This window comes from Ambystoma mexicanum, chromosome 12 (assembly GCF_040938575.1).
Source record: "Ambystoma mexicanum isolate Mex_15411 chromosome 12, UKY_AmexF1_1, whole genome shotgun sequence".
Taxonomy (NCBI): domain Eukaryota; kingdom Metazoa; phylum Chordata; class Amphibia; order Caudata; family Ambystomatidae; genus Ambystoma; species Ambystoma mexicanum.
In genome coordinates this window covers 1,064,042,489-1,064,066,826 of record NC_090936.1, presented here as the reverse complement: position 1 = coordinate 1,064,066,826, position 24,338 = coordinate 1,064,042,489, and the positions used below count along the sequence as shown (strand labels likewise).

Below are 24,338 nucleotides of genomic sequence, written 5' to 3'. Positions count from 1 at the left end.
GCAGAGGAATCCTGCATTGTGTATCTCAGTCGCGTCGATAATCAAGGCGGGGAGAATCGCTGGCTGCCGCGGTTCTGTCCTTGGCTCCTACAACAAAGCAGCGCCAGTGAAATCGACACTGCCGGTGAGTTGTGGAGGCCGATACCAGACAGGTCTGTGTTAAAGGCAAAGTTGCAACCAGCAACATTGTTTGGTGAATGCTGAAGCAAACAAGAGTATAAAAACGCATGTGATAACCAGCGCAAAAATTGGACAACAGATGAGTAATTGAACTTTGAAAGAACTTTGAAACCAAGATATGATTCCTTCGACAGAGTGTTCCGGCACCGCGTCTGTGCTCAATCGACAGTCTCTGTAAGGTATTCAACTGAGAGGTGGCAAAAGCGAAAGAATGACCAAGGATTGTGAATCAAAGTGGTCCTGCAACGGGTCAACCAAAATCCCATGAACAAAAGAAAGTTGATGACAAAGTAAATGTAAAGTTGGTCCGAGCACGAACGAGGGAGATCAGCTGAGAGCTTTTGGTTAAAAAGCAAGTTTGTGATAAAGTAAATAAAAATTGGTCCGAGCCTGGCGGAGGGAGACTAATTGAACTTTGTGTTAACGGATCTGAGCCCGGCGGAGGGGGATCCGGGGTCAACTGTGAATGACCCCAGAAATGGGATGCATAAAAATCCTACGAGCATTGTGTTAAAGGGGATCTGAGCCTGGCTGAGGGGGATCCGAGGTGAATAGTGAATCGCCTGAGAAATTGAGTATTTTTGAAATCCTAAGAGGAAAAGAAGGTATTTGTTGTTTGTCGCATCTGAACGAGGATAGTTTGAAAGGCAAAGAGACTTTGGCACGGAAGGCCCTGATGCTAATGTTTGAACTGTACTCTCGTGCTAGAGAAGCCAGAGACTGTGCTAAGCTCGAGTGTGCCACCTTGTCCCGTGTTGAAAACGTGGGTAAGGGAGGCCAACGGCCTGAATATCCTGATTTATCATTTCTTGGGCACTTCTTTCTTTTGCATAACTGTTTCCCACACTGTTTGTAATTGGAGGTAAGGATTGGCAACTTTTTTTTTTTTTAGTATAGGCCCTTTTATTTTGACAAGACACCACCAGGACTGTGTTATTATTATGTGATGGTCGTAGCTTGCTCCCATCTTCAGATTAGGATTAGATAGGCGTTTTTCAAACCTTTTTTTGAAGTTAAATAAACACCCTTGAACTGTGGTCACTTGTCTGTCTTACTTTTGATACCATGCCTTCCTTACACAGTGCTTATTTCAAATCTGCCATATATTTATATTGTACATTAGTGTGTAGAGCATTTGTTATGTTCGACCAACCGACAGCCTCCATCTGAAATTGAGGTGTGTTTGATATCTGTGGTATTATTCAAAGCTAACGTGCGTTCCCTATGCACTATCGGTTGCATAGATGTTAATGCCTTTTCTTCTGGAGAGAATCCTAATTCGGGAATAGATTACATATGTGATCTATACGCAGTTGGTATGGCATTTCCTAAATTGCATATTGTGTGAGTGAAAGTTTTCTGTGCTGCCATCAGAGTTAACCACTAAATGGTTCTCTCTCTGTCTTGCAATGGACCAGTCTTTCTCATTAATGAACATATGTGCTGCAAAATGTGTCTGCTCATCCAGAAAATGACTGACGGACTAGCTTTTAAAGTTTGGCTTGATCAAAGCATATAGTGGTTTAACCTACGCCGCATAATTGGTCACGCAAGTTCTTCCGTAAGCAATCCAAACATACAAAATCACTAAATCTGGTAGGAAGAAGTTTAAAAACGACATCCTGGTCTCCAATCCAGGCCTCCCTATTGCTGACACCTATACCAGTATTTCCTCCATGTAAACCCTCATCAAACTCCTTGCTGTCGTTGCCTCGCCAGACCTAGTGACTCTCCATATGGTTTCTGTGCTTTCTCCTTTCTCCCATTAATTGTGGCACCCTGTGAGAGGCTCTCCTGGCCTCCTTCCACTCCTCTAAGGTCATCATTAATGTTTACCTGAATGGCACTGTCTTGGTCCAAATCCCTCAGGCCAACTTTCTTCTCTTTGATAGACATTTCCCATGCCTCATCAATTTCCTTTCTTCTCCCTCTCTTCCCTCCACGGCTTCCTTGCCTCCCCCTGCTGTCTCCATCTTGGCTACCTTGCCCTCTTCTCCCTTCCTCATCTGCCCCCCCCTCGGGCTTCTACACCTCCTCAGGGCATACCACTGATCTGTACCCCTCCCCGGAAGTCTTTCAAGGACGGCAACCTTCTCCATATTCTCGCTCAGCTGTCAAACACTCCTCTGACATCTGCCGCCTCCTTGAAGACCTGATGTCCTCTGTCTCACTGAGACATGGTTCACTGCCAGCTCTATCATGAGCTTTGACACTCTCATCCCTGATGGCTACAAGATACTCTCCGTGCCCCAGTCCAATCGTTCCGGAGGGGGTGTAGCTCTGATCTTCCCTGAGTGGACTCCTGCCTCTGTCATTCCTATGCAGACCTACTCCTCTTTTGAATGCCTCATCTGCAGGCTCTCTCTCTCCTAGCGACTCCCTTTCTGTGGCTACCATCTATCGGCCACCTGGTCAGATCTCCTCCTTCCTATCTGAGTGGGCGGTCCTCTCCTCTTCCCTCCTGGTCTCGACCACTCAACTCCTCCTTCTTGGAGACTTCAACATCCACCTGGATGCTTCCTGTCCTTCCTCCGGCTCGACTCACTCTGCAGGGCACACTCTGGATGCTCTAATCTCTACAGACCTTCCCCTTTCTATCCCTCTCACCATTCCTCTCTCCTTGAGTGATAACATTCTCCTTTCCTTCCAGATCTCTCTCTCTCCACCCATCAAGCCAAGCCAACTCAAGCACTGCCACCTACCTTCTCGGTTATCCGACCCATGAAGCGTGTGTCAGTTGAGGCGCCACTTTCTCCCCCCTCCCCCGTTCGGCTGACTCGCACCCTGACGCAGCCCTTTCTATGCTCCACTCTGCTATATCTGATACTCTTGATGTTCTTGCTCCTGTCATGAAGATCCGCTTGAAGCCCAAAGCCAAGTGCAACTCCTGGTATGACGCAGACCTCGTCACCCTTGAACGCAAGTGCAGGATGGCTGAGAGGAAATGGCATGCTTCCTGTACATCCTCTGACAAACTGGCCTGCCGCCTGTTTCAAAGGCAATACCGGCTCTCTATCTGCTCCAAGAAGAGAGCCCTCATCCAAGCCCACGTCTCTGCGGCAACCAACAACTCGGCTGAACTCTTTGAAATCTGCAAGGAGCTGACCAAACCTGCTGCAGTCTCTACCTCTCCTGTCGCCTCCCAGGCCCTCTGCACGGCCCTGGCTTCTCATTGCATCTCAAAAAGTCAGGGCATCCTGTCCTCTCTCTCTTACTCTCCTCCTCCTCCCTCTACTTCCCGCTCTTCCTCTGGCTCTTCTGTGGCCACCTCTCCCCCACACCCTCTGCCTTTCCCCTGCTCCCCCCAGACGAGGTTACTAGACGAGCTTGATCTATGAAAGTCTTGTCAAAACAGGTTCTCCCCTGTTCCTCTAAAACCATCAAGGACCACATTGACACCCTGGCCCCTGCTTTGACTGACTTCTGCAACCACTCCTTCACCACTTGAGTCTTCAATCCCCCCACCCCGCTTCCAAGCACTTCCTTGTGTACCCTCTTCTTAAGAAACTCTCAGCCGACCCCTTCTGCCTGGCTAACTACCGCCCAATCTCCATCACTCCTTTCCTGGGCAAACTCCTGGAAAAGCTGGCCATCCCCATCTTAATCTTCACACTGAATCTGTTGGTTGTCTCCATGACCATCAGTTTGGCTTCAGAGCTGCCAGAAGCACGGAAACTGCTCTCCTGAACAACCGTGAAGACCTGCTCTCCAACCTTGATTCCCATACCCCCCGTGTCCTCATCTTACTTGATCTCTCTTCTGCCTTTGACACGGTCAACCATGCCATCCTGCTCAACCGTCTCAGTGATAACCTGGGTATCGGCGATCAGGCCCTGGCCTGGCTGACCTATTTCCTCTCAGATTGACCATCCAAGATCCAACTTGGGTCCTTCCTTTCCTCTATATCTCTACCTGTGGTGTAACCCAGGGGGTCTAACCTTTCTTCCTGGCTGTTCAACCAATACCTGGCACTCCTTGCCCACCACATTGCTGCTCTCAGCCCCAACTTCCAGTGCTATGCGGATGACTCTGCTCATTTTCGGTCTCCCTTCCGCCACCTCTTCTTCTCTCATCTGACTGTCCGCTATCCAAGAGTGGTGTGCTGCCAATGATCTCTGCCTTAATGCCAGTAAAACTGAGATTCTCCTCATCGGCACACCTGCTCCCTCTTTTCCTGTCGCTCTTTTGCCGCCTCTCTTGGCCCTCTTCCTGCTCCCACCTGTGAGGCTAAAAACCTCTGGGTCATCTTCGACTCCACACTCTCTGTCTCGCCTCACATTTCTGATGTCTCTAAGAAGTCGCACTACCAGCTGCACCTCCTCAGAGGTATTCTTCCTTTCCTCCCCTTCCCCCAGAAGCTCATTGTCTGCAGCACTCTGGTTCTCTCTAGGCTGGACTACTGCAGCAGCCTCTTTCTAAATCTGCCTGCTTCTGCTCGCCGCCCTCTGCAACTCATTCAGAACAGGACTGCAAGACTTGTCCTTGGCCTCAAGCCCAGGGATCGGATCTATCCAGAACTGAAATCTCTGCACTGGCTCCCAGTGGCTGCGAGGATTAAGTTAAAAACCCTCTGCCTTGTCCACAAGGCCTTCAGGGGCCTCAATACCTTCACCTCTCTCTTCCTAAATAACTTCCTTATTGAGCTCTTCGCTCATCCGCCTCCCTCCAACTCCCTCAGGCTCAGTTGCGTCTCCAAGCAACGAGTTGGTGGTAGATCTCTATCTTCAGCTGGGGCCTCCCTCTGGAAAAGCCTCCCTACCTCCCTGAAACTTGAGAAGAACCATCTCCGCTTCCGGGAAGCACCTCAAGACCTTCCTCTTTGCTTCTGCTTTCTCTCCTCCTCTCCCCTGCTGAACTCCTGACTGAAACTGCACTGCTCACCTGGCTACCCTCTGATCTTGGGTCCAGGTCCACTCCCCCGCCAGTTGTATACCTGCACTGCCTCCCAGGCAACCCTTGCACTTGGGGGGGGGGGGGGCTGTATCTGTATCCCTACAGTCCCCTACCAGCTTTTGACACTAGATGTCTGCACTAACCCCTGCACTTGCCACCAGCTGGCCGCACTTTTTACCTATTGTCTGATATATATAAAATATATTTTTTACTGTCAATCCTATGTATTGCACTGGCCCCTCTCCCCCCTCCTGCACTCCCCGCCCCATCCTCCACTCCCCTGCACTTGTGCGATCTCAATGTTCGGCCTAGTAGGATCGTTGTCTTTGTCTTACCTCTATTCCCCCTCACTTGCCTCGTCGCGCCTCGAAACACTTATGATATATGGCATTATAACGCGGCTATACACATCATAGCTGATGTATGCATGAGAAGAATATGTTGTTGGACAGTCCAGATCCTGTCCTACGTATTTTTTAAAGGTTGCACTGCTGCCAATATTTTTGCACCATGTGCTACTTAAGTTGAAAACAGCAATAACTTCTAACCTGTCGGTGCCTGTTTCGCATAAAGTGGAAGCCAGTCCTGATTTGCCAATGGCCCTTTATATTGGATGTGTAGTTTGGGCCAAAAACAGCTCTTCTGTTTCTTTGGTAGTTCTCCTTCTAATTGGAATGTCACAAAATGTACCTTCTTGTTTGCAAAAGCCTGGTGTGCTTTTCAGTTTGAGCCAGATGCCCCACCTTACAGTAAAGGCTGTTTCTAAAAAAAATTGAAGTTTGCTGGGTGAACAGTTTAGCACTGCCTTGTGGTGCCTTCTACCGTGCGGTGTGCCAAGAGCTTCATATTTCTTTAATTTGTAGGAAAATGAACATAGATTTATTTTATGTTCAGTCAACCTATATTAATGATTAAAATAGGCATAGCAAGAATTACTGCTAATTGACAAATTACCATTTCCAAGTGTGTAGCCCTCTGAAGCTACTACCTGACAGCTTAGCGCTATGTTCTCTCCGCTTCAATGTGTAATTGTCAAGCAGATCTAAATTTGTGATAATTTGGAATCATTTGAATGTAAATCATTCACGTTTTGATTTGAAACATACAACATGCTCAAAAAGTGTAAATGCTATTAAAGTGATATGTTTTCAAGCATGCATCCTATTCAAAGGTCTTAAAATATACGGAGCTCAGAATTAAGTCTGTGTTTGATGAGCATTTGTGCGTTGGCTGTGAAGGTTGCATATGCTTGCTCTGGGTAAAAGCCTGAGCAGAGCATGTCCAGATGTGGTAAGATGAGCGTTTCCGGCAATATGTACAAATATCGCTCCTGAGTACAGTATGCCAATGGGCATTGCTTTTTGGCACTTTATAATCCTGAAGCTGGAGGTCTTGCAGTGTGTGCAATTACATCATAAAACGGAGTGAATCTATCTTGACCAGGACGTTTATCAAAATTGCCATAAACCAAATATCAAGCAACCAATCCATTCATCGATCCTGGATTTTCTTTATAACTTGGTCTTCTACTTAAATTCAAACATAGAAGACCAAGTTAGAAAGCAAATCCTGGATCGATGAATTGATTGGTTGTGTAATGTTTGGTTTATGACAATTTTGATAAACGTGCAACCTGGTCAAGATAGATTCACTCCGTTCTATGATGTAATTGAGTGCAAAATTAACTTTGGGAAGCAACTGAGTGCTGAAAATCACGAGGCGACAGAATCCTACATTGGATGGCTACCGAAGGAGCAGTCCTTACATCCTCGCATTTATTATCTAGATAGCATTTAGGGTAGCTGTGCTGCACAGTCTACGTTTACAGCTATTGGTGACATTGAGGTGGAAGAGGTTGGTGGGTTTTAGAGGGTGGTCATTGGAATGCATAATGGGATGGGTGTCTTTTTGTAGGTGGTGTGTATCTAGTAGCTAAACAAAAGAAAAAACACACTTCATGACTGGCTTTAACACGCTTGCCGTTCATTTTGAAAAACTTGGAGGAAAAAAAACACTTTTACCGAATTAAGTGTCAGTGTAAACTAATTGCATCGTCCAAAGGCTCTCTACGGACCTGAGATGTAGACAGTCCACTCAGCTGCAGGTACAATCTTTCCAGCTTGAGTGGGAGCATCCTATAAATGGGCTTCTGGCTGCCATCTCATTTTAGGTTGTAGGAAGAATGCTCAAGTTTGGTGTTCCTCAAAGGACCTTTTTCAGGAGAGTTGCATCTCTTTTGTGAGTTCTGAAAGAGTTCCATATATCCCCAATACAGTGCCCTAAACTTGTTTTGCATATGCACCAACCAAGGACTGAACCGGGCGCTATCAGGCACCCTTACTTCACATATTTAGGCATTAACAAGCTTAATATGAGGGTTTGTTCACAAACCAAGCCACAACAATAAAGGCTTATGGGATGCTGTTTCATTCACATGGTGCTAGCCTAGCTCGTACCATAAGGAGAGCATTGGAGTGCCTTGCCCCCCCTCTGCGGCATCAAATGTGTATTGAAATGATTATCTGCTACATCTAGTGGATGATCATTAATTGGCATAACCCCACAATTCCGTGTCAAACAGCACACATTGCACCAATTGAACGAAATATACACCAAGGGCAGCAGCAACTAACATACTAGCAAAATGCAATTTGTACTTTAAAATGCCTTTTTGAGGACTCTAAAAGAGGTCTACTACAGTGATTTATCTGTGCATAACAATTTGGGAGAATCAAACACCCAAACAAATGTAATGACCCTGTGTAGGTGTTTGTATTTTCCCATGAACCTACACTTTATTTTATTTTTTGCAGAAGCTAGGGCTATAATCCTCGTCTATATAGAGTTTAAGGATGACAGTTTTTTCTCTTGTGATATAGTGAAAGTCCTCCCATAAGCTATGCATAGCATTCTCTGCCCTGGCTTGCTTGTGGCTATCTTTTCCTGAGGATGACCCACAGCCTACTTTCTTGAAAGTACAGAGCCTAGCACCTACCCTTACAAGTTATGTGGAGCCTTGGGGGGGGGGGGGGAGTATGTCACTTAGCGCATGTCATTGCATTCACCTCGCCGCATTGAATTCTATCCTTGTGGTGATGAAAGCCTTGCTGCCTGGATCATAACTAGAGGGTGAGTATTTGGTGGGAGTTGGTACGTAATGACATATATGAATGCCTCAAAGTCCCTCGTGTGCATCGTAGCCTTTCCAGTGACTTCGACGTGGCAGCACACCTTTTAACTAGAAGTGTGGATTTCTGCAGTTTTGACCACCGTTATTATATTTAACTCCCTATCGCTTTAAAGTCCCACTAAAGCTGTGAGTCTGTGTATCTGACTGTGTGGCTTTCGCAATGTTTGATTTATAGCCTCAAACTGCTAGCTTACCCCCACCTATGTATAATGGCAAGCTGGCATGCCATGGGAGTACCTGCACAGAACCTAAACTGCCGCAAGGAGTTTTGTCTATTTCGACAAGAGCCTAGTGAGTCAAGATAATCTTATTTAATAGTGATCAGAAGATCTTCCCAACCGCTATTGGGCACGAAAAATGGGGGAGTAAGCTTTGTATTCTAAACCTGTTTTTGCTATGAATGTAAGAACGGTTGCATTTTTTCTCTTTTTGTATTGTAATGCGTTTTACTGCTCACGCATAACTTTGTGTCTAAAAGGTTACACGTTTAAGAACAGGCTCTGTAGACCTTTTTAGTTTATGGCGAACCAGTGTTCGTCTACACACGTTGTTTGGGTTTTAATTACATGTGTAATCCGGATTAATCAATGAGCATAAACATTGGCCCTATTCTAGCCTCTCAAGTGTTCTAAGGTGAATAGATCAAGTCCTTGGCTTGTAGCATCCTCAAAAGCTGCACAGGTCTTTGAGATTGGGCGTATTACTGTTTGAGGGGTTTTCGTTGTAAACATAGATTTGGTTATATGGCAATCAATGCTGGGAATAATTAATTCTATGTGCGATTAGAATGAATTGTAACAGAAGGTAGCTGCTTTATAGCATGCTTTTTCTGTTGGGAAAGCAGTCCAAAAATGAAATGGCACAATTCAATTCCTGACCAAAATGCTGTGATATGTGCGAAGTAGAGTTTTGTGCATTTTCCTGGAAGCTTTACTAGATTGTATGTTAGGATATTTCAGCCAGCTGTTTCCTGGTACCTACGCCCTGGTATTATTGAGCAACAGTCTTCTCGTGCATTGGAGACGTGCTGGTAGTGATGGGGCACCAAATAGGCAAGGGTTGTTATACTGCTTCTTTTGGGAAGTTGACATTAAAAGGATTTTTCAGGCAGTTAACCCTAGTTCTCATTTCTGTCTGACGTGTCTTAACTAACTAAAATATATTGTAGTTTAAAAACTTAAAATGTTTCTTGTAATGGAAACATTCCGTAGTTAGCAGTTATTGTAAATGAAAAACATTTTTTATGTTGGAGCTCTGCATCACTGCAGCAGGGGTGTTCGATTGTAAGTGGCTGGTGCTTCTCACCGCTCTTGTCTGAACATGTCACCTGAGCAGTGGAAGAGCACAATGATTCAGACACATGCATATCTTTTACTCTGTTATTTGTTGGAATGATTGGCCTGGTTTTAGGTAATGCAAGTGGCAGGTTTACCATTTATTGAGTACTGGTTGGTGGTGGTGGTGGTGGTGGTGGTGGTGGTGGTAGTAGTAGTAGTGGTGCTGATTTCAGCAAGTTGGTGGGTGACGTACACTGGCGAATGCTGCTGCTCAGCACTCGGTGGGTTGTCCTCTATTTATATGCTACATTCAAAGCCGCCCTGAAGAGAGCACAGGAAGAGATCTGTTTCTCTATTTTCTGACCATATGTGTCGGATACTGGCTTGCTTTTAATGTTTCTCATCCAATGTGTGTGTGGTCTGTATGGATTCCAAAACTCGTGGTTCCAGCCACTCTCCACCTCTGTGATACCTTGAGTATGTGACTTGGTTCTGAACAAGCATCTGGCCCGGATGTTAACACGTTCATAAGTTCACACACGTCTCTAAAGTGGATGTCGAGCATTTCTACTTCTGGGCTATTTGCATGAGACTATGCTAAAGGTCTTGGCTGGATATTCAGGCACAGCCGCACAATGGGTTGATTCATTCTTGGGGCCCCGCCATGCGAGAGATGCTATTGAGAATGCTAGTTCCTCCCCAGCAGCCACATCCTGCGGGGCTCCTTAGGGAACTTGCATCACACTTACTTTAACATGTACATATTCCAGCTCCCGAAGCTCCTCGACAACCCGGGCGTCCCATAAACCAACTACGCCGACGACACCCAGGTGGTCGTGGAGCTTTCAGGTACTTACACACAGGACTCCTCGGCTATTAATTCAATCTACGGCTCCCTCCAATCCTGGATGACGTTCAACTTGCTTGCCCTAAATACAGACAAGACAGAGCTTTTGATTTCCGCCTTGGGGCCACGGCTAGAAATACTTGCCACAAACTATCGGAGCTTTGTTATTGCAGACACTAACATTAAAGTAGCCAAGAGTGTGAAAACGCTGGGCATCGTTCTCGAGGCCGAGCTCACCATGAAATATTGTGTTGCACACATTTAGGCATCCTGTTGTTATATTAACAAATGACTCCACTACATCTGCCCCTCCATCTCCCCCAGGAACCGATCCCAGCTGGTAACGACCCTGCTGAAGTCCTGCTTGGATTACTGCAATAGCCTGCTGCTCGGTACTTCTGAAGCAAACATCACAGCTCTGCAAGTCATCCAAAATAGGGCCGTGCGTGCGACTCTTGGCCTTAACCGACGTGATCACATCACCAACGCCAGGAGGGACCTTCACTGGCTCCCCTTGAAACACTACATTACTCACAAACTTCTGACACTGACCCTCAAATGCTGGTGTAGAGGAGGTCTATACCCCCCTCTTATAGTAGACAGATAAATATGGTAATTAGGGCCAATACTTCACTCTCCTGTTAAACATTGTAAACATCAGGATTATTGTCTGTTTAGGGAAGCATAGGATATAAAAATTATGTTTAAATTACACACAAACATACATAACACAGGAAATAGGCCAAAATATGTTTAGATATGGATGATATTACACATATTCAATAGATATTACAGATATGTCATGAATAATGTATCTGCAATATGTAGTGCTTAAATACAGAATATAGCTCCCTGACATAAGGGAAAGCTTATTAGCAAGATAATCCATTCTTTTAAAATGGATATTCAGTTAAAATGGCTGCAAAAGAGAATCCAACAGAGTGTTTAGAAAAAAACTGAAAACACAGAAATGAAGTGTTGTGTGCAGTAACGGGAGTGCATTTGAACAGAAGCCAGTATGAGGTATTTAGCATTATATGAGAGAATGTACAGTATTATCACGGTGCTGTTTTGCAAGTGAAACCTGGCACAACAGGCTGGAAACATTAGCTAATAGAAAGCCAGAAAGCTTATCTATGTCCTGAACATTGTGTGCTAAAAGAATTCTTTAGAAATGTGTCATCCTCAGAAACTTGTTTTTTTCAGTATTTAAACGTGCATAGCATGGTCCGTGAAATTTGGGAAACTACCTAGATTTGCTAATTTGCATAAGGAGTCGTGTTTCGGAACTGCTATTTTCTAGTTTTTAAAATTACTTGTTATCCAGGAAATTTATGAAATAGCAAGTCACCTTAAACAGGAGATGTTTTTGTCCATTGAAGAGTGAATGGTGTTTTGACCTTTTAGTAAGATGGCCAATTAAAATGTGTTAAAAATGAAGGTCCAGATTTGCATACAAATATTGTGCAATCCTGTATTTGCTATAGTGTGTTTTACAATCAGCAGGGTTGAGTTCCTGCATTTTTGACTGACCAACTGTATCTGGTGTGATGGCATCCAGCTGACTGAGAATAAACCTTGCTGTCTGTACAGATCACGTGTATGAGGAGGCTTTTGTGAAGTATGACTGGCCCTAGCACATTGGAATTGTGAGGCACCCATATACCTTTTTAACGATTGCGTAAAAGCGTACCAGCCCACTCGTACTTAAGGTCTCGGGATCAGTCTAGACTTCTCCAGCCCAAGTTCAAGTTGGTCAAATTCGGCGGATCAAGTTTTGATATCCAGGCCCCATCAGCATGGAATGCTCTCCCTCCTTGAGAAAGATCAAGACTCTTAACGAGTTTAAAAAAAGGTTCAAGACCTATCTCTTCGACTTAACACCAGGCTAAATCACCACTCTGTTTACAGAGCCGACTTGACCTTACTGACCTGTTCTATCTTTGTTGTATGTCTTGTTGTGTTCTAGGGGCGCCCTGAGGCCTATGGGCATGTGGCGCGTTACAAAAATTTAAATAAATACATAGAAGCTTATTGATCATTGTTTACATGCTAAAAGGGGATTTCTGTAATTTGCAGACCAGACAAATATGTTGGTCATAAGAGAAACCTCTTTAGGAACATCTTAGAAGTTCTCAAGTAAAACCATTGGCAAGCTAAAAACAATTAAATTGGGGTACATTGATAAAACCAGTCTTATTATATTATTATAGCAGAACCCATTGTTGTAATTCATTGTAGCGATCATGTAATGGTTGGTGTCATCATAGTAGTTTACAGTATAAGGTTCAATGAATTATAAGAACACAAGGTTTACTGTGGACTGTTCAGACTACCTGTTGATTTGTTGTTTCAGCCAACATGTAATTGATCTTTAAAAATGTTTTTACTCAGGAAGTGGCTCCAATCCTTTCCAGCATTTGGAGAAGAGTGCTGTTCTTCAAGAGGTATGGCCATTGTGATATTTTCTGGGATTTCATTCTATTTGTGGTCCAGTGCATATATGTTTGCATGCAGATTTGCAGTTTCATGCTTGAGTGTACACCTTTTTGATTGTGTTGTGGTCGTTCTCCTAGCTTGATTCCTTATCAGGCATGGATCGGTTAAAGGTCTAACAAGTTGAGGACAAAGTCTTGGTTTAAGAATTTGAAGTTTTGATGACAGGTTCAAAATGTTGCTGACTAAGCAGAACAACTTGTTGCAGGACTGTGTTGAATGCAGTAGCGAAAAAGGACAGTTGAGTGATATTGTCCAACATTAAATTGAATAATGTATTTCTTAACTCTGCTCTGGTGAACAGATGTTTAGGGGGCCACTCTTGTTAGTGAAACGGGAGCACTTCTGGGAAGATAGCTAGACCAATTCAAGGTAGCTTGGGAGAGCAGTCAAGGCTAAGTCACAGGAGGAGTGGGGGTGAATTGAGATCTTTGGTGAGTAGACAGACACCAAGAATTACCCTTGGACAGTAGTCTAAGAAAAAATACAACTTATTAGGCCCAAGAACAAACACAAGTGAATAATGGAAAACACTGTAATATCACCATTCAAACGCACACTATGTAAAATATATGTACAGTGACTTTTGGTCAATGCGGTAAAGTGCAGAATCCTGCCAAAACCTGTACGGGAAAAGAGCAGTCAAACTTCATCACATTGGCAAACTTCAGAGATGGATAACCATAACTTTGAGTCCAGCCCTATGAAGATTGGAGCCTTGTGCTCAATGTTAAATGTGCATGTAAAAGCGTGCGTTCATGTGTATTTCAGGAGGGTGGAAAAGATATAGGGCGAATTCAAAAGGATAGAAAACTCGATCAGAGAGTTGGGGAAGGATCTGCTGCGGAGAACAAAGCTCTTCCCAACTTTCGGAAGGCTTTAGGAAGCAGAGGCTACCCACGACAGTGCAAGGACCATAAGGTATCCTTTGTGTGCAAAAATGCAATGGATGAACCTAGGGACCACCAGTAAGTGGTTTGAGTAGTCGCCGCCCTTAGCTCACTCCGGGTCCAAACTTTGCAGGTCTGGAGAGGGTCGTCTGGAGTAATATTTTCCACCCTTGGTTTAACTTTGAAGTGCTCAGGCGCTGCAGGTGCAAATGCGGATCTGGTTTACAACATGAGCTGTATCTCTTGTCTCGATTGCAGGACAAGTAAAGCACCAATGCAGCTGGTCTTGGGACACTTGAAGTGCAGGAAAGTCGCTTGCGGTGACCGTCACTGTCGCACAGTGACACAGGGGCACCCAAGTCTTGCGGTCTGACGCACGCTTCTTTCCCGTGGCCCAAAGCAGCTAGCACAACGAAAATTGGCAAGAATTTGCTTTGCCATGCAAACTAGGATTTCTCCAAAGCTCGATGTAAAACTCGAAAAAAGCAATGCTCCTGAACACGTGCCAAGGTTCCAGCTGGTCAGTAGACTAGAGTGCCCAGGGACTCTTCCGAGAAGGCTCTTTTGCAGGGCAACAAGAAGGCCTTGAGAGTGATTGTTCCCACCACTCCAAGGGGTTGAAGCACTCTCGGTGATCTTTAGTATTTTTCTGTCTGACATATATCAATGCAGGTTTGCACTAAATCGGACCACTCAACACATTTTACTCAAATTTACCCCAAGAATTAAGGCTATCAATTCCAATTAATGGGTTATCACAGAGTTGACAAAAATAACTTGGCTGTTGCGACATGGTACATCTTTTAGCTGTTGATGTAATCCATCACGACTTGGTAGTTGTTTAACATTACACTTTTACAATTGTGCTATCTGTCTAGCTACCTTTTTGTCCAAATACACCTAGAATTTTACATTCTCCAATCCTTCCCAGGCAGTCTTCTGATTTTAAAAGGTGCTGTAGAAAGAATTGGATAAATCAAAATAATATTTTGCATCTTGTTGATTGTTTGTGTGCTGTTTGCAGGCTAGAATATTCAATGAGACGCCCATAAACCCACGAAGATGCCTGCATATCCTTACAAAGATTATCTACCTCCTGAACCAGGTAAGAACGTCCTTTCTCCAGGACACGAGATCCTTCTTTCTATTTTTCACGACTACTCTCTGCATGTCTGTCCAGATTTTCTATGAAGTTGTCAAGAAAATGTGTTTTTACCTCCACTGAAAGGACAGCATGAAAGTCGTTTTGTGCAGCACTTGTCATTTATCGTGGCCTGGGGATGTTTGCTTGTTCTAAAGGTCTTGCGTTTGGGATGCACTGTAAATTGTTTAGCTGAAGGAAACGTGTTTCTCTGAGCTCTTGCTTTGTCTCAAGTACAGGGTGAGTATCTTACAGCCCTACTTTTCTTTTCATTTTTAAAAAGGTATTTCGTACGTGTACTTTTAATTCGCCATATTAGGAATGCAGGACTACAAGTCCTGGAATGCACAACCTAAAATAGGACTGAATTACGTTGTTGCGCCCGACATGGCGCATCTTAATGGCTGTACCCACTTCGAGTCTACTAGGATTAGCCCGAGGAGGGGCAATGTTGAGGGAGATGTTAGAAGTGTGTTTTTTATTTTTTTTATTTTATTTTTACACTATATTAACGTCCCTTTGGAATCAAGAACAATTTATTTTGCCCTCCGGACAAGCAATTTTTAGTAATGCGGTGTAAGAATCCTACACCACGATATTTCAGATACTACAAACCTCATTGCAGCCCTTAATGAATAATTCAGGATCTAGCAGCAACTACAGGGATGGAGATATTTATTGAGAGATGCTTGTGTTTCTAGATGTCTATTCCCATAACATTACTTGCCGTTTTCATCTTTGTCATAACCTCTTAGTTAAGGGTTGCATGTACCAGTAAATGGGTGTTGTGAATAAAGAGATTCTTTACAGTAGGTAGGCCTTTCCATTCTTTTCTCACTTCAGCCTTAAGCTTTTCAGCACACAAATGGTTCAGCATCCACACAATTGACCCCTAGAGGACTCTACGATACTGGCCATTACACACCTCACAGCCGATCTGAGGAATTTAGGAGTAGCTGGCAGACCCTTCTGCTTTGGTTCAGACTGTTTGCTTGGGGGTGTGCATTGTGTACCTCCCCTACCCTGTGTCGGAAAATGCAATTCCGGAGCTGTTGGAGGCGGAGGGTGGGTGTACTGCTCAGGCAGTGTTTATGGGACTGCTTCTGGGGCTTACTGACACACTCGATACTGTGTGGCAAAAGATACCAGGGATCACTCCCTCTGACTAGATGGAGGCTCCTAGCAGAGGGGCCTTGGCGTTGTCTCCACTTTACTGCATAGCTGGTATTATTTTGTGCTTGAAGTGTTTATAAAAAGAAATTGCTGTTCTAGTGTGCTTTGGCGGGCAGTGACTTTTCTTTGACAATAAGCCTTGTGTTTTTGACATAATCAAATGGAGCATTTAGGCTCTGCACAGTTCGAATCTTGAGCTGGTTAGCAAGAGTAAAGAGTGTATGGTGGAGGGTATATGTTGTAGTAGGCAGGAACATCAGTGAGATATATAACCATGTCCAATATCGTTCGTGGTCGTGGATGCATTATTGAAGAACCACACTACAAAATAACCTAACACATTTAAAATATGTTTGAGCAGACTATCTGGTGGTGATAGTATGACATCTAATGCAAAGACTGTATGATGGAGTGATTGACTCTTCAGAACTCTGTCTAGATGCTTAGTATTGCACTCCATTTTATTCTTTGGATTTTGTTTTTTCGCTCATATGTTTTGCGCATTGTTCCATTTCATTCCCTCTACCCGCCAGGGTGAACATTTTGGAACGACCGAAGCAACAGAAGCCTTCTTTGCAATGACCAGGTTATTTCAGTCCAATGATGTAAGTAGAAAAGCTCCTTGGCATCTTGCATTATTATGTTAGGTTAATGCTTTATGGATCCGTAAGTGTAGCAAGGAAGGGTATTGTCACTTAAAGCAAGTATTCTGTTATGAGAGTATAGACGGTGTATTAAAATGATGCATAGAAATTATCTTCTCAGCACTGTTTTGAAAATGAATGTTCCAGCTTATTAGGAGAAGCTAGCTTCCATAGTGAAACTCGTGTTAGCCATACATTCTTTAGATGTAATTCTGAAGCATTGCCAGTGGTCTGTTTTGTGGTTCTACGTGTTTTAAACGACTTTCTTTTTAAAGTCTTCAGTTGGTTGTGCACTGTTAGTCGACCTAAATTTCACGTGTGTATTTGTTTTTTATGGGGATACTTCCATACTGCCCACCCCTCGTCCACTATCTCCTCCTTCCCTGCTGCCACATAGACGTATATATGTATATGCAATTTGTCGATTCGACCACAAGCGCACAACCAAATTGTAGACTTTCGAAAGTAAGTCTTTTAAAACATGGGATAACCTGTTTTTGTCTCCCTAGTTCGGCTTCTCCCTTCCGTCACCATTACCCCATTACATTACAGTGTATTAACCAGTATTGTTGGTTTACCAACAACCTTGTGCTGTAAAAAAATAATAGATACCATTATTTAAAAAAAATGTTTTAAAAAGAAGTTTTATTACAAAACAATATAGTAGAAATATTTAGAGAGACCACATTAAATAGTAAAACATAAGCTAAGCTAATGGCCATCAAAACTGCAAACTGACCAGCTGTGTTCTTGGTTTCTGTAGTTGTCTTAGAGCTCTTCTGCCCTGTATGCCATTCACCAGCTCATGAGTTCTTAATATTTGCATAACGATTCTTTCTAAATTTCCAAATTGAATTAGAATGATATTACTAGTTAATGAAAGTTCTTTGACGGCTGCTCCATTACATATGTGAAAGCAGTAACTTCATGCTCTTAATCCTTCTGGTTGAATGTCTGCTTTGCTGAAGTACAGTTGCACATTGCATCTTCTGGCAGCCTCAGCTAAGTGGCTAACGAGTCAAAGGCAGTAATTAATTGCACTCCATTATTCCCTGTGGGTGGGCCTATCTGAGCATGTTTTGGGTTTGTTGATTAGTGAGTTTAAGGAAGGCACTGGTGCTACTCCCTATTTTTCTTGTATACAAGGTCTATGTGGCAGGCTTCAGTGATCTCATACATCCTAAAATGCGAAGAGCAGAGAAGAGTTTAAAAGTCCCTTTTCTTAGTAGATGATATTTTGGTTCCAGGAAGTAGTTCAATGTATTCACTTTTTGTGTGTATATTTTCTAACAGGCGTGTGTTTTTTTGTCTTCTTTTATTTGTTTTTTTCCTTCCCTATGTTTCATTTCTGAAGCAAACCCTGAGAAGGATGTGCTACCTGACCATCAAAGAAATGGCTAACATATCTGAGGATGTAATCATTGTCACCAGCAGGTACTGTTGATGCTTGCTATTAAATATTGAAGGAACATTTTCCTTGTTATGGGTTTAAGTGGATGTCTCTGCTAGGTTTTTACCGAATGTGTATACTGACGAGTTTCTCCTATCTGCTACTGAGAGTGATGTTATGGAGACTTGTCTATGCAGAAACTGGCTGCTGGGTGATAAATGTACACAATTGTAACCCCTTGCGTCATTACTACAAGAAGAATTGCACTATTGCTAAACATGTATGCGAGCCGTCCCACTGATTGGGATAAGCATACTGAGCAGGCACTCTTCTTTAGGACGTGTGCTAAAACACACGTTTGATGTTTAAAAACGAATAGTAGGCCCATTGCCCATGGGAAGTACCCACAATTGTACTTTTCTGACAAGGGGCTTAGAAGCTCCACTGTTCTTCCAGGCGGTGGTAGTGTCCAGCACCGGGGTGGCGGACCCTGCTGGTAGACTGTGGTAAACTATGGTAAGACAGCTTGGAAAATGGGCACAGGATTGTAGGCCTGGCCCTAGCAGACGAGGATCAGCAGCAGGCCAAGGAAAACCCGGAAAGGACAGCTACCCCTTGAAAATGCAAACTGGAGCCCAGGCATGAAATGCCAGTCCCTTCAGTAGGGCCAGAGTGGGTTTATAAATCGGCTACAAGGGTTTTAGGCAGCAGTATTCAACAGCAGGTAAGCTAACCTGCTTAACACATATCAAGCAGAAGGAGTGTTGGAATAGGGTTTCTCCTATATTCGCTTTTACTCACAGGGGATGCTTTCTAATAGCCCACCAATTCCTTTAGGGGATGTAAAACAAAGGTTCTGGCAGCCAGCCAATCTGGTTGGCCTTAAAAATCATCACCAAACACCCAGGCCTGACCAACAGAAGGTTTAGTGGCCTGCAGGAACTGACCTAGAGGGAGTTCAAACCAGTATAGATGGTTCTATGTTGGGCTCACATAGAACCAACATGTGCACAGCTCCTTTTTTAGGCCTGGTTCATGGTTTCCCTGAACAAAGGGAAGCCCCTAAAACAAAATGACAGAGCGTATGACTTACCAAAATAATACAAAAATAAAAAAGCTTTAGTACCCCAATGGCTATCATAAACGTATATTGGGCTATTAATGTGGTAAATCGCCCTGCAAACCTGACAAAGCCAAACATAAATATTAGCTGCCACCAGCCTACCCCCTAAAACCAATGTACGGTGATGTAATCACTATAGGGCAGAACGTGGCCCCTCAGAACCTTCTGTACCAACTTAGGCTATATAGTGGATCAGGAGTGATGAAGGGATGTAGTGGCAGGAGGACTTCAGCGAAGCCCCTCTGACTACCAAAATAAATCGTTTGGAAAAGTCAAAAACCAAATTGGGGGGATGCAAAAAGAGTAGGCGCCCCATAATATGACACTGCACCCTGACCTCCCCTCCCCGCCGCCCTACCAATTGGAATTCAGCTTTAACCTATATTGTTCCCTAAAACTATATATCCGAAACCTATGCGATAATTGTATTGCCTGACCATGCTACCTTATTCTACCCTGGACCTCTCGGGGAAATAGTAGCTGAAGATGTCCTACATGAAGAATGTGGTCTGTAACAGAGAGCGGAGTGCCCTTTTTGAGACTGTGTGTTTTGAATCACAAAGGAAAGTATTGTTTCGAACGTGAAGGGAAGTATGGCGTTCTTTCATCAGACAACGTAATGGTTACAGCTGCCCATTCTAACAATACACAAGCTTTTCTGAGCCATCAACTATAGCAAAAATTGGAGTTCTGCATGGAATGTGCAACATATTTGTGTGCTGCAAAAGAAATCTATTTGAAAGTTGCATGGGTCAGTCAGTCAGTCGGTCAATCGGATTCTGAGACCTCTAAAGCAATGGGCATAACTGTCATGGCCACTGTTTTTCATATCACATCTATGTGTTCTGCCCTGTACTGCTTAGGGCAGTGGCCATACGGGAGAACCGCGTAACAGTATAGCACAATGAATGTATAATAGCATGCCTACAGTAGCATCATTTTACTACCGATATAAGTGAGTAAATACCCGGAATACTAGCAAATGACCCCAGGTCGGACACTGAAAGGGGCACTCGCACGCATACATTGTTTTAAACTACATTGAAGTAATCACCATTTGCACTTTAGATTAGAGCATCAGACTTATGCAAAGAGCTTAATTTCCCCCAGAAATGAATCCTCCGTTTTGCTTCTCTGGGAAAACATTTTACAGTTAACCAGTTAAACCGCGGTGTTTTTAAAATCCATGGCAGTGCAGGTCTGTAATTAAAACTGATGCCACTTCCTCCGCAGGTCATTTTGTTAAAGATTTGCTGGTTGTTGCATTATTTCTGCCATTTTTTAAAAAATGTTTTGCATGCACTTAAGCGGTTAATCTTTCCTAGTCTGTTTTCGCAAAAATAATTAGTACCACTGAGCTCCTTTCACAAATTATTAAAATACTTGACTCTAGTGCCCTTTAAGAGGTGAAAGCCGTGTTTGCTGCAGCTTGACATCTTTTATTGATACTTTGTGACAGGAGCTCAGTGGCCTTTATCTTGTTTAAGTGAGCCAAAATAAATTGTATTAATAAATACACAAATGTGATGGCTCTGCCTCAAAATGCCTGCATTTGACAGTGAGGACACACCCCATTCCTAAAACGAAAGAAATTGCTTCTGTAGGAGGGTGAAACTCCCTTTGGCTAGGGTTAAGAAATCTGAGAAACAGATGGGCATGTTAACCCAGAGGATAACGTCCCCAGAGAGCATCCTTTATTGATATTGTTTCCATCTTCTTCATTCTGGCCACCTATGGAAACTGGTCCACCTCATTGTGGTGGCCGTTTTGCTGCACTTTCTGCTGCATTTATTTTAAAGGGGCAGCCCACATGCCCCTACAACTGCCTACTCTTGTGTATAGCTGTGTTACAAATATCATATCATACCCCACTTCCCACTCCTATAAATCATAAATAGATAATCCCATACCCTGCCTCCCTTCCCCCTGCAAGAAAAAGCAAAATGGCCATTTCACCAAATTCAGTGACACTACTGTGACGAGGTAGGTGGTTACCCACATTTAACACATACTCGAGGTGCTTGGAGGTGGTCCGCTTTTGTTCAGGGGCTGCCAACCAATAGCCAAAGATCTACTCAAAAACCACATTTGATCACACCTGCTTCAACGGTATTAAGATGAATTTTCAAAATCACCCCTGTGGATAGAGTCTGAGAGGCACACTGTTCTAGTGAACCGGGAAATACACTATGTAGCCAAACTCGTATCTGGGTAGTGTGACTGAGCAGCAAGTCTTAGACTTTGTAGAGTGCGAGAGTGGTGAAGGGTTCAGTTCAGCACACACAGAGCACTCTTAATAACACAAGTTAGGCAGAATGTATACAAATAAAGATATTTAGTCCTTGGACAAACTCCTTGGCAGTTAAAAACAAGCATTGACAATGTCAACAGTTTGGGCTTGTGTGCAGGCTTAGGAAATGCACTTGCCAGGCACAGCCATAGTGGTATTAATTGACCATTGATGGTAGCAGGTGTAAAATGGTGTGAGTTTCTGGGCATCTAGTAGCAGTGCCTGGAAAATGCTGAATACCTAATTGCCAATTATTATTTTTAACACCACTTTAGTGAAGGACAGGCATAGTAGGGCTTATAAATCGAGTGGCTGAAGGCAGACCGGTTTTATTACACCAGTAGCAAGTTCACAACTCTCAGCGGACTGCTTTGAAAAAACACTGGCAAGCACTTGAGTGCAATGTTTGGTAGTGAGGCTTGATTTAAGCGATCTCAAAGAGTTTGCATGAGGAGGGGTAGGAACTTGGTGGGAATGGCCATAGGGATTAGCATGTCCATGGGCAGTCAATGGGTGGGCAATTAACCAAATAACACTTAAAAGCTGTGTGTCCCTCCTCATATTTTTTTTTTTCTCCATCTGTACTGAAATGCAATAGTTTTGGCCTATAAGTGTCACTAGCACAGTGAACACAATCCTAGCAACTGTGTAGTTTAGCAAAGAAAGTGACTAAATAATGCAAGTTAAGGACTAAATTGGAGAACTAATGCATAAGGAAAAAGAGTTAAAAACTCCATATACCACCATATAATATAAGGCACTACAGCATATAAAGTCCTTCTCTAGCTGGAAAAAGTATCTAATGCCCTTGGAGGCATTGGTCCCAATATAGTTCTTTTCAGAAGGTAACGAGTCTGAACAATTGTTGCCAAACCCAAACGCAGTTGTAAGCGTCACAAAGTTGAAGAACATTGAAAGTGAAGTTCTTGAGAGAGTCTCCCAATCCAGCTACTTTAGTGGAGGATCCTTGACCAGAGCTCCACAAATCAGTTGGTCAAGGACTTTATGCTTGTTACACCCTATGAATGAAGCAGGTATAGGAAAAGGTATGCTTACTCACCCCATGTACTCCGACTCGCCCGGGGACCACTATGGCAGCTCTTGAAATAGTTGCCTTGCCCTCCCCCACCCCGTACTCTGTGCCTTGGTTCTGGTGATGGAAGTCCAGGGTGCAGAGACCACAGTCTGCATCAAGATTTAGTCCAGGTATTTGGCGGTTCCGCACTCTGGCGGTTCCCGGGACTGGACAGCCTGTTAACCCTGGTGAATGGGCCCTTGCATTGTTGACTACCTCAGAGGACCCCTAGGGCACGATGCAGGTGAAGATCAGCAAAAGCTACAACGAAGAAATGGTGGAAGTCGAACCTCGTGGCGGAACACAAGAAGCTGGTCATGCAAGGCTCCTCTTTGTGTTGGAGAACTGTAACTGCAGAGGAAGGTCTCTTATTTCACAGGGTTATGGTCCACAGAGTACCAAGTCTGAACTTGGGACATTTACTGAGGCAGCCCACGTGGAAGCTTGTCAGCCAATAGGATGGTTCTAGGACACCTCCAAAGCCTTCCAAGGGCAAGATCCTTAAGTGTTCTAGACTGGTTGTTCCCACTGGCCCAGGGCACAAAGCATTGATGATGAAGGCCTTCTGAAGATCCGCAAAGGAGCAGAACTTCGCTTGGACAGTTGAAGAAGACTATGCTGGTTTGCTGCAACGAGTTCCGGTTCTTCAGCGGAATGCTCTTCTTTGTAGGGGTCTTGGCTCCAGTGACAATCTGTTGATTCGAGCTGGAGTCAACGTAAGGCTACCAATGGTACGAATCTGCATCATTCAAATTGGCAATGGCTGTCCAATTGAGGACAGCCTCTGGCCACCAAACATCTGCCCAGCAACAGTCACTTTGGCATGGATACAGACTGGGACTGGACCGTCTTATACCCCACATCTGGCCACACCGCCGGTTTACCCTGGAAATACCATATTTTTGCATCTAGCCGTGAGAGGGCAGAAAGGTGGTCAAAATGCAAAATGGCCAAAGGACAGACCAATCTCATGGCATGACCATTTTAGAGTATATGGTACTCAAAAAGGCGTTCATTAGTAAAATGCAGAAGTTTACGAGACAATTCAAGTAAACGCTGTTGAAAAGCATTTATTTCTACCAGCCGGTCTTGGAAACATCATGCTAGTAACCACATGGTTAATCGGACACAACATATCCCAAATGTATCTTTCTGTAAGGTGAAGAGTGCAGTATAAAATAAACAGAGAACTCCTAATGGAGAACCGAGTTCTCCTGCACTGATGGCCATAGAGAGTGATCAGTGCCCTCCAAAACAGAGATGCTTTATAAGGCAAGTGAGGTAAAAAGACTTCACTTCCCTTCAAATGTCAGGACAAGTACAAAACAGCAAAAGATGGGGATTCTATAGATGTCAATGGAAGGAAAGCATCAAAAAGAAAATATTTCCTTATCATGGGTTAGTCACTACAGCTGCACTACAGTGTTTAATGTTATGAGCAACTGACGACGTGTAAAATTCCATGACCAACTTCTAGAGTGAAAGGTTGAGAATCTCCTTGTTGTTTTGAATGTCAACCCTTCACATGGTAATCACAGAAGAGAACTGAATGCTCAAAAAGGAGTTTAGGCTCTGGCAAATAGTAGGCTAAGGGCCTGTGAGGCGCCTGTTGAGGGGAGAGAAATGGAGACGGAGACTTGCTTAATGTTTAAAAGAGATGTGGGGGCCCAAGAATGGAAGATGTCATTTTCTCTAAGCCAAAGTCCACCTCTTGGAGACAAGATCTGAA

The 24,338-nt window shown here is 43.8% G+C and overlaps 1 protein-coding gene across 2 annotated transcripts in view; it reads left to right on the top strand.

Moving 5' to 3' along the window:
- Window positions 1-24,338, top strand: part of COPG2 (COPI coat complex subunit gamma 2) — a 621,430-nt gene that overhangs the window by 66,601 nt on the left and 530,491 nt on the right. For both annotated transcript variants that reach the window (XM_069629620.1, XM_069629619.1), the window contains exons 2-5: window positions 12,782-12,834; window positions 14,798-14,878; window positions 16,621-16,692; window positions 18,086-18,165. In XM_069629620.1, coding sequence (XP_069485721.1) covers window positions 12,782-12,834; window positions 14,798-14,878; window positions 16,621-16,692; window positions 18,086-18,165 — 286 coding nt within the window. The remainder of the gene's footprint in view (window positions 1-12,781; window positions 12,835-14,797; window positions 14,879-16,620; window positions 16,693-18,085; window positions 18,166-24,338) is intronic.